Source organism: Pollicipes pollicipes, unplaced genomic scaffold, assembly GCF_011947565.3.
Source record: "Pollicipes pollicipes isolate AB1234 unplaced genomic scaffold, Ppol_2.1 Scaffold_7231;HRSCAF=8579_pilon_pilon_pilon, whole genome shotgun sequence".
Taxonomy (NCBI): domain Eukaryota; kingdom Metazoa; phylum Arthropoda; class Thecostraca; order Pollicipedomorpha; family Pollicipedidae; genus Pollicipes; species Pollicipes pollicipes.
The window spans coordinates 32,009,576-32,020,394 of record NW_023597034.1 but is presented as its reverse complement, the minus strand read 5'-3'; the positions used below and the strand labels follow the sequence as shown (position 1 = coordinate 32,020,394).

The 10,819-nt window shown below is 51.5% G+C and overlaps 2 protein-coding genes across 2 annotated transcripts in view; one reads left to right on the top strand and one right to left on the bottom strand.

The window, feature by feature from the left end:
* The first annotated feature begins 2,549 nt into the window (after positions 1-2,549).
* On the top strand, positions 2,550-9,502 carry LOC119110008 (uncharacterized). The gene is made up of 5 exons (XM_037233756.1): positions 2,550-2,593; positions 3,084-3,250; positions 5,997-6,077; positions 8,414-8,540; positions 9,496-9,502. The coding sequence occupies exons 1-5, from the start codon at positions 2,550-2,552 to the stop codon at positions 9,500-9,502; spliced, it is 426 nt and encodes a 141-aa protein (XP_037089651.1).
* Positions 9,499-10,819, bottom strand: part of LOC119110007 (diacylglycerol kinase delta) — a gene marked incomplete in the record, with an annotated part of 47,324 nt that continues 46,003 nt past the window's right edge. Inside the window, 2 exon segments of the mRNA XM_037233755.1 lie at positions 9,499-9,600; positions 9,666-9,717. Of these exon segments, the coding sequence (XP_037089650.1) occupies positions 9,499-9,600; positions 9,666-9,717 (154 nt within the window).

The window sequence follows — 10,819 nt, the reverse complement described above, 5'->3', positions numbered from 1 at the left end:
ACAAAAGCCGGCGTCAGACGGCGCTCAGCATTCAGGACGGTCCGCTACTGCGAAATCGGGCGTCTGCACGGTGCTCGAGCTGCGGATGGTGACGAAGCCGCCGGGTCGGGTCCTGTGAAGATGCGCCTACAAGCGCTATCCATCTGATGGGCTCGGACAGGCTCCGAGTGAGCCCCCTGCTTCGGGGCCAGTAATCCTGACGGAGGTCACGCGGTGCACCGTTCGAGGACCACCGCTGGAGTGACCTCGCAAGGTCGCGGCCCGTCGTAAAAATGGCGCTCCGCCCCCCGCCTGTCGACGGTGAGCCTTCCTTGCGGCAAGGGCGTATGTATGTGCTTAAGACCAGGCCTGGAGGGCATAGTAACCACTGGTCGCCTCGTGTGACGGCGCCGAAGGATCGTGGAGTGTGCCAAGTGGCTCAGGAAGGTTGGTGTATCAAAGGAGCGTTGCCACACAGGCAGCGATTCAAATTTGTGGAAATGTGTGTCACGTTGGAGGTCGATACATTATTTTGGGCGTGCACTCTCCCACAAACTACCAAATAATTGTTGTCATTTTGAAACATGGGTGTCAGGACCAACGAAGATGTGATGAGCACTCCTACTTCTGATGTCGAGCTAACCTACATGACGAGGCGCGTAGAACTCCAGAGCTATCGTGTCCCGCCTGGCTTTGCCAAAGGGGTTTATTTTGATAACGATGCCTGAAGAAATACGAGGTTGAGCTGTAGAACGTCAGTGTGACCTAGAAACCCATTAGGAAACAAGCTTCTTGTCTGAGAATTACTTAGACTATAAGGCAGATTTGGAGATCTGTGGAGCCTCTCTCACCGCAAATCGGATAAATTTCGAAAAGTACGTGGAAGCGATACCGCAATGGGCACCTGGGCCCGGGAACTAGGGAGCATTGCGGAGTTCGCTGAAGCACCTGCGGACCTCTTAGGAAAACGAAGGTGGCATTCATGAATGCATGTTTGTCTAAAACAAGTCTTTACAAAACAAAATGAAATGATGTCTGATTATGATGAAGACCGAGCTGACCGTAAGTGAAATTTGCTTGTATAAGTTGACTCTGAAAACAATACATCGATTTTATATGAGAAGAGAAACTTTTCTACCTTCCAGTCCCAATCGCGTAACTTAAATGACTGTAAGCTACCCTAACGCTGTTGTATCATTTATTACAAAGAAGTGATTTTTTTTCTTTCGAAGAAGGATGCAATGAAAGCAACACCTTTGTATCCTCGCTCAAGAGCGATTTTTGGCTGCATCTATTTCCATACGAAATCCAACGGCACGTGTTCTGAACGGAGTGCTTGAATACCACAATCAAAGGCAGTTCAGTTAGTTGCGCGAACTCGAACGTACGCAGCGAATCACTACGCCGGACAAGCAATCAAACACTCTGCATCCTCCCTGGCCTCTGATTGTTTCAGACAGCCTCGAGCTTTTTCTCGCGTTGCATAATGAGATCGAACGAGTCAACAGACCTGTTCGTCCGGCGGAGATGCCACAGCTACATAAAGCTCGTTGCAACATGTGAGGTCGATATCAAGTGCAGGCGACCGTCACACGCGCGCGACTAGCGAGACCCGAACCGTGGCCTCAGCAAGGGGCACACCCAGGCGCACCCCACCCCCCTCCCAGTCAATCCGACACGTGACCGCGGTCCGCCGGGGGACCCGGATGCCTGCGACTTAACGACAGGTCACCTGACCAATGACGTCACGCCGACCAGTGACGTCACGGCGCCGGAGCTGGCGCCGCCGGCCACCGCGTGCGGTCGTGCGGTCATCCTGCTCGTCCGCGCGGATTCCTGCTGGCAGGTTCCGGCCGCGCGAGGCCCCAGACCTGCTCTGCGCGGCCGGCCTCGCCCGTCGCTCGCTAGGGCGCACCGTTACCGGAGCGGGCTGCGGGACGGTGCGCGATGTCGTGCGGCTGTCTCGGCTGTGACCTCTTCTTAGGTCACGTAGATGTGGCACGGGCTTGCTTGGTCGTGGCCGAAAACGCATGCGCTGGCATCTAGCTCATCAGTTCACGGGTCTTTGGTTTGTGGAACACGTTACGGTGGCCAGCCGTTTAGGCGAAAATTTGCTGGATGTTCGCACTTGGGTGGGTGTTTTCAAGAACTGCGCATGGGTTTGGAGGTGGGTTTTGACCATTTGACTTGTGTTGGGCATTGTGCATTAAAAAAAACTCCGAATCTCATTCGGGACCAAGACTCAATTCGCTGCAGACGAGAAACTGTTCAATTGAAACCGGTCAAAACATCACCAAATCTAGCGGAATTTTCCGTGCAACTATTTTGCCTTGACTACCTAAGCTCACGATGTTTTTGACTAATATTATCCAGGTTATGACTCCCCACCTATATTTTCTTCATGCATAATTCAGCCACATTCTCTGTTCGCGTAGGTTTGATCTCTTCTTCACGAGTGATGCCATCCTAGTAGCGCCGTGACTAGGCTGGTTCTTGCAGAGCTTTACTGCTCATATAATCACTAGTCAGTAAAAAGCTACTGACCTTGGATTGGCAAAATTCAGCCCTTAATGTCACAGAGGAATTCGCAGATCTCCAGTCCCCGGTCCAAATGGTAGGGGCCGGCTATTTCAGCCGCGGCGTTGCGAACTGCGAATAATTGCCTGACTCACAAGGCCTCAGAAGGTCGACATCGTCTTGTGCTGCCACAGAGCACGAAATGTGCTTTAAAGCATTGATCACGTCATGTACCTGGAACAGCGCCCCGTGCTGCTGTTGGACGGTGCCATTCCTGTACCGTTCGGTTAATCGCTCTGGTTTTTGTCAGCGCTTATGCCGTTGTACGTTCTTGTTGTGCACCATGAGAGTTATTTGTCATAGAATAAGAGTGACTTTCTTGACATTTAGGTCGGCTGCTTAGCTGATGCTGACTGCTCTATATGAAAAGTTATCTGATGAATATTTAGTTATTTAAGCATTTGGAGGCCCCAAGAAGTTCATTATGGAAGAAGATGGCCGAAAAGTCTGCTCAGACACGCGCAGTTAGCACTAACCATACGCTTGTGAGCGTCTGACGCTGAGCGGTTCAGTTCCGCGTGACACAGCACATTCATACCGCTCATCTTCACAGTCGGCGAGAAGCCCAACTTGTGTCCGAACGAGGAGAACCTGACGCTGAGGCCGGGCATGTTCTGCCAAACCGACCACCAGTGCCCGCACGAGCTCAAGTGCTGCAAGAACAGCGACGGCGACATGGGATGCGTGCAGCCCAGTGAGTAACCTGCCCCCGACGTGGCTGAGTTGTGAGGCCTGCGCTGATGCCACGTGATCAGCGTGTCAGCGCATACATGGCCAGTCAGCGATCAGTTAACCCGGTTCATCAGACTCGGCGGCACCTGTTGGCGCTGTTTTGACGTTCGAATCGGCCGCGATTCCATTTTAAGCCCGGCGCCTGAGCGATTTCTGGTCACGCCCGTCGGGCCGGCCCATTGCGTAACATGGACACTGTCTCGCGCCCGCCGACCTTGCCCATCTGGTCAGAGGCCAGGGGTCAAATGACTCTTCGGACGCCTACAGCCACCTTTGCCTGCATGTCTGGCGCCAGTTAAACCTGTTCTCGTCTAGCTGGATTTTTAAGCGGCGAACCGCTACTTGGCGGCCTTGTAGAAGTGTCGGTCTTCGTTTGACATCACAAGTAAATATGAGTCCCATTTGTGTTTACTTACATTTGGGTCAGGGAAAAAAGTTGCTATGGAGGGAAAGTTAGAGCACAGTCCCGACAATTCATCGCTTGTAGCCCAAACGTATGGATTAAAGTATGTAGTTATACCACATCTATAAACTATTATGGAATGCCATTATGGTGACAATCAGTCATGCAAGTATGCGGTGAACATGCTTGCATCTTCCAACTTTTTCAGCCGAATACAGGACCTCCTGTCGCAACATCAAGTGCTCCAAGAGCGGCTATTACTGCATCGACTCGGCCAAAGGACCGGAATGCGTTAACAGTGAGTGCATGTGTACCCACTTAACGATACAGTCTGGAAATACGTCTTGTCGATTATCCGATAAAGCTGCCAACCGACCATCGTGTTCACAAGTGAGCTTAACATAGCCAGCGTGAAGAAGCCTAGACACTCGCACCAATAGTGGTCGGTATCGGAACGCACGTAAGCTCATCGTTCACATTATCAACTCAGGCTCGAGTTGATTAAACGATAACCGAGATGGTCCAATCGAAAAGAAAAGGTGCAGTGCTGTAAACGAACGCGACGGACGATCCGAAGACGGGACACACCCCGTATCGTCTCGAGTATTTCTCCATTGCTGTTCGCCTTGAGTAATTGTTGCCCCAAGATGAAGCAGAAAGGTCGGAAGGATCCAAATGGCAGGCGGTTGTCCCGACAAACGTTATTGTGACATGAGTTAAAGTGATGAACCACATGTAACTGATGATATGTGATGATATGTAACTGATGAGGCATATGTCATGTCGTTTATTTACTTTTAAGAGAGTGTGACGGTCGTTGGACAACCGTACTCGCCACGGCCGCGGAATCACCACGGTCATGTGCCCTCAATTAATGTTTGTGTATCGTTGAAATGGGCATTAGAGCAATGCGGTCTTGATGACGCGGGAAAGGAGGTCTTTACTTCCAGAATACATTCTTCGGTATTGCTGTCAACGTCAAGGCCAATGCCAGTTTCGGACGAAATCAAGTTCGTAAAATCATGCGATTTATTATTTTTAATGCTGAGTGACGATGTTTGCGGAACAGTAGTCCGAAGTACGTGACTCGGTGTGGCTTATTACGACCGGATCAGTGTCTAGTGGGGCAGAAGCGTGTTCGTTTTCTCTTGATCTAGCGCAACTAGTCAGCACGAATAGTATTGTTCTGGCGCTTAAAAATGACTGAAATGAGCATTTTCAGTCATATAGATCTGACTCCTGATGGCATGACTAGCCATGACTGCCAAAATGTAAAATTGGGTGGTCCACCATGTCAAAACAAATTAAGACAGAAATGACAGCCTCGAAATATCTGCCTATAGCTGCTGAGATAGTGTCCTGAACACGCACTGGCGGCGGTGTTTCAGCGTGACCGACCCCCAAAAATGCTGTTTTGTTTCGCTAGACTGTTTAATTCACAGTTTGTCCAAATTCACCCGTGATGAAGTCGGTCACTGAGCAATATTATTATCAAACCAACCTAATATCTTGAGCAGGCTGCTTACTGTATGAAACTGACGCATTGTTGCAGTGGACACCCTTATCAACCACATACTAAGCAAATCGATCGCAGTGGGCCGTCACTACGTCGTCACACTCTTTGTGCAGTGACGGAACATCAATCAGCCCTTCGGGTGTGTGTCGCACCGAAGGGATTTCATACAATGCCTGCACATACATTTACTAGCATTCACATTTAGATGTGTTCCAAAATGAAGTCATGTATAAGGCTGAGACTGAGGCCAAGGCCACCCGTGGGACCTTTCCGATCAGATGGTTTTGTTTTGCCATGACCAAACGGAAACTTATCTGATCAGCATCTACCGCATAAGCATCTACTCTTTTAATCGCCAGAACCGATCGAAAGAGTATCGTGTGTTGCGCTCCGTAACGGGTATTTGTCTAAGACACATTTTTTAAGATTTCCTGTGAGTACGGCGTAACGCAATTGGTGAAACGTGCAGCTACAATCATCTGTCAAGTCGTGGGCAAGTTCAAACCTGGCCACTGCTTAAATGCTGTAGCATTTCGCTGCCTCCGCAGCCGTCGGCGCGGGATATTGTGGGGTTAAATCACCAACCAGTTGGACGTGTTGGACGCATTGGATGTGTTTGACAACCAGGCCTGGAAACGCCCACAACAAACTAAACAAAGAACGCGTCTTCCTCCCATAACACATATTTAGAAATGGTGGGATGGGGGAACCTGTGCGGCCCTCGTATGTTTCGTCCATCACGGACAGCCGATCCTCTTCTCGCCAATAACCGCGACGTGTTTTCGCCAGGGCCGAAGACGACGTGCGCGGAGACTGTGTGTGACGAGGACGCCAGCTGTCTACAGAAGCACGACGTGGCCGTATGCGTTTGTAAGTGCCATCGCCTTGCAGCTGGAGTTTCTGTGTTTCTCATTTACTCTTTCGGCACATGAACTTCTGGCCACCAGTTCCAGTCACAATGCAAGGCAGTTTGATGTTTTAGCATTTTCGCATTTGAACTTGACGCTGTATTTGATGTATTTTGCTTCGTGGGACTAGATGCCTAAACTTGTTACCTTTTTATCGACACGAAATATTACAGTGACATGAGGCTCAACGTTCCTCTCCCAGTGATTTAACATATGGTTTTTCACAAGACCAGCAAAAGGTCAAGGCAATCTCCGCTTTTAAAACCAAATCCGTATTAAGTCCGCCTGCGCCTCCCCCAGCACGGTAATGACGTAAAGCAAAGTGGCGCTTTTCCGAATTCAGTGGAAATATTCGGTGACGGCTATAATTCTGTGGTTTTGGTCAAGTTAGAGGGTGGACCTATCTGTGCTTGCAGATCAAAAGGAATTATGTGACCGCAGTGATGGCTAAGCTGGCCTGCGTGACACAACTTACTTGTGCCTCCTAATTCGCGGCTGGACGGCCTTTCCAACAGCGAGTTTGTTTCCGCAGATCACGTGGCCACAATTTTCGTAGCACACTGCACAAGAAGCAAGCATCGATGACGATAGATCTTAAAAAGATCTGGGGATGTAGGATGGGGCGTGGCGTAGAGGAGGGCAGGGTACACATACTCATTTCGTGCTCTGTTTTAAAACTTCCTGAATTTACCTGACATTTCCACGCTGACGCTCTTCAGTGCACTCTTAAGACACTCTCTTCAGCTTAAAAACTTCTGAGTCGTTGAACACTAGTAGCTACATCACCAAAATAATGAGCATTTACGTTTCACTTAAAGAAAATGAGTGTTCCATGTCAGCTTTCCTAATTGTCATCCTGCAAGTATGCGACATAATTTTCCATTTGTATTGTCTGTGCGTTAGTTACTTCAATAAGATAATAATCATTGGCAAACCATGTGTGATTTGAAAGAAAGCATTTTCAAAACATTTTGTAAGTGTTGAAACCCCAGGTGAAATTCCAAAAAGCCTGAGTTTGCGCAGATCTTTTAGCTATTTGGTGACCCGCTATGTGCAAAAGTACAAATCCGTCGCAAAAAGATTTCGTTATCCAATCATGGATTGAAGAGAGATGAGCCAGGAACCCATTTTGAGTTCAGCTTTCAGCAACGGGACAGCTTTCCAGGCGGCAGCTTGTGATTGCCTGTTTGTACATTTCCGATCACTCGGGCCCTATTTCCCCATCATTCTGACTAATGTCCCATTTGGCTGCCCAGCCCAGCTCGGCGCGCCTCCTTCCATGACGTCTCTCCCGTGCAAGGCCTGTTCTGGTCGTCCCATCTGCTGACATACATTGTCTTGTTAGTGGGCTCTGCAGGCCGTTTCTGATTGTCTCGTTAGTGGGCTCTGCAGGCCGCCACTGTCCCCACCACGCTGCGCCGTCTCACTCCAGTCTTGACTGCAGCGACACTCCCCGCAGTTTGCCAGCGGCCCGTTCCTTGCCATCATCCCGCCACTCCCTCGCTGCCCCACCCGTCACTTACGTCCGCCCGCCGCTGACCCCTGGCCAGCTGGCCCGTTGTCGGGGGACCTCCCGGGCGGCCTTCTCCGCCACCCCTCCGTCCTCGTCTAACTGTACTCGGCGGCGACCCTGACCCACACATGGTGAATATGCTCCGCGTCGCGCGCGCTCGTGTTCGCGCCGATGCCTGCGGAGCTTGGCATACTGAACCAGGCACGACAGTTAATATGTCAGCTGGGGATGCCATATGAGGAGGTGCCTCGGCCTTGGAGCCAACACTTGGTCACCAGACGAGATGGCCTGCTTTTGATGCCATTCTCTCCCTTTTTTGACTTATTGCCCTGCCTCGTTTTGCTTGTGACTATGTTTCAAAGAGTTACGAAGTTGCCCTGCTGTTAGAAATTCAGCGTTCCTACAACTTTTTTAACAGTGTACGTAGATGGCAAGGCTTGTATTGTCTTTCCCTTCATTTGGTGTTTTCGGTTGACTAGTGAAACGGCGACCTCCCGAGAAATTTTAAGACTATGGAGTATGCCACCGAGATGGCGATCAGACACTACATGTACGATTAACATAGATAGCGTAATCCCTATACGCTTGCATAGGGATGGCGGCTAAACTACTGCAGCTTCTGCAAAGTGCCTTCGTGACTTACAGCTCATACGAAAGGATAAAGCTGACGATCCAGAGGTTTGCCTTGCGGGGTCTGTTTTCATCTCGCCGCCCCCCCCCCCCCCCCCCCCCCACTCGCCACCATCGCGTGCCTTGACCCTGGCTGACACTGACCTCCGGTGCAGCTCACACCAAGGTGGGGCACTGTCCTTTGATCGCCACCGCCCTGCGGCCGTGCAAGAAGGCCCGCGTCCTCTGCGAAGTGGACGAAGACTGCGAAGGGGACGACATCTTGCTGCACGGGCCGGCTGCGTGCGGCGCTGCGTCAAGCCACGTGCGTACCGCTCCAAGTCGCCCACCGTTGCATGAATCGCCAGGATTCAGGATCCGCGTTCTCCAGGATCTAAGATCCAGAGTTTTCGAGTTGTCCATCATAGTTCCCGGGTCTGGATCCTGGCTTCGCGGATCCAGCGCATGGTCATCTGGTTCCGGTTCACGGCTCGTGGATCCTAGCCTCATGGCCCTCTGGCTCTAGTTCATGGCTCGTGGATCCCAGCTCACGGACCCCCTGTGGTGCCAAGCACGACCGCGGTTATGTGTCATCGCACCAGAGCGCAGGCTTATGTACTGTTCACCTAGTATGCGAAGCAAACCGCAATGGCTCTCGGACATTAGGGTCATGTTCGATGTCGTGTGCATTAGCGTTCCCTCATTACCGGAGACATCTAGTCTGAGGCGGTTAGAACATTAAGCTGTGCATTTTGTGTCCTCGTTGAACGGTCAGTCACATAAAAATGGTGCACAGTATATATGGTATTTTCGCAGCTGCGTGCATCATCGACATCTGCACCAGGTCTTGGTCATGTCAGATGTAGATGACCACTCAGCACAGATTATCGAGACGCATTTGACCTTATTCGTGGTGATCCTCCTGGGGATGCTGGGGGATCGGTGTGCCAGTACCCCCATCATTGATAGGTAAAGGATAATCGGATCTACGTCAGACAAGGTGAAATATGTCCCATGCTTGTTGTTGTGGTTATCGACAGTGAACAAACCGGAGCTTATCTCGACGTTTTACAGCGAAAAAGAAGCTCCCGGAATACTTTAGAAAGTTCCCATGAAAAATCGCGCATGGTAGGAGTAGCTCACCACCATAAGCGCCGTACCGCCCCGCCTGTAATCTTACCCAACAATGCCGTTCCATTGTGTGGCCAGCGCCCATGATTGACGCGTTGGCGCGACCGCGGGGAGCCTGCGGCGACAGCCGCTAGTCGCCGTAATTGGTAGGCACGCTCACAGTCCTTACCCTGCTGCGCGTGCCGCCAATAGCTCGGCTGCTGGCCTCCGTGCCTGAGTCGACCTCCTGGCGCTGGCAGCCACACCCGCCCGCCAGGGCGCGCCGGTAGCCGCGTGTGACTTCAGGGCGCGTCTGACCTTGACCTGCCCCCTTGCAGTGAGGACGGACTGCGCCTCGGTGGGCGCCTCCCTGTGCCGCACCGCAGGCTACGTCTGCCAGGACACCCCCAACGGAGCGGTTTGCGTCGAAGGTGGGTCCGCCCTCATGCGTTGGTCGCCCGCCGGTTGTCGGCTTCAGAAACATGGCACCCATGCTACCGCCAGAACCTTGCGGTATTATGACGGCGCAAAGAGAAAGTTCCGGGCTTGAAAAGCATACCATATGATTAAGGAGCGCATTGCGCAAATTTCTGCATTTTTGGTTTACGATTTTTTTCTGTAGGCACAATCTTTTAAGCCGAAACGAGTCGGATAAGTAAAAGTCTTTCCCGTTCATGACCACCAGGGCATGCTAAGTTCCATCCGGCATTGTTGCCCAAATCCTTTCCAGCACTATCACCACATCATAACACGCCACATCCGTCTTCGAGAGTTACAGTGGCCACCCTTGTCGCTCTAGGTCAAACAGCAAGACGTCTGGCTACTTTAAATAAATAATGGGCCGAGCGAGGGAGGCAGGGCTCGGCCGTGAAATGGCCACTCGGTCATGGCACGGGGGGGGGGGCCTGCCATGCTTCCCTGTCATTGTTCATCAGTGGTCGTCCTCACAGAGGTCCTACCACCCTGAAGGTGAAAAGCCGTGCCATTGCGGCCGTTGCAATTCACAGCTTTGAGTTCCTTTCATGTGGAGCTGGCCCATTGTGTCAGCTGCGCCGTACATCGGCAAGCGAATACCACGTTCGTTCTCCCTCGGACATCGCACGCGACACTGCCGCTTCCTTTATTGCATACACGACGCTGAAAGACGGTCGCGTATGTGATGACGTCATTATTCATCACCGCGAGCCTTCCGAGCCACTGCCGGCGCCAATGCTGCTCCCGCCCCCCAGCGCCATGTGTCTCGACGGCGGATGTGAGTCGGAGTCACAGCTTCCGTGAGTGGCCGTCTGGTGGCGCTGCCGGCGCGCTGGTCACATGACGTCCGAAGCAATTCGTTATGCATTCTAATTTCGATACACCCATTTTCAGTTACCATGATGATTATCCTAAAGATGTCACCGATTATGGCTTGGAGAAAAAATCTCACAACGATTGGGAAATGAAAAAGGCGAACATTTGCGTTTTCTTCGGTT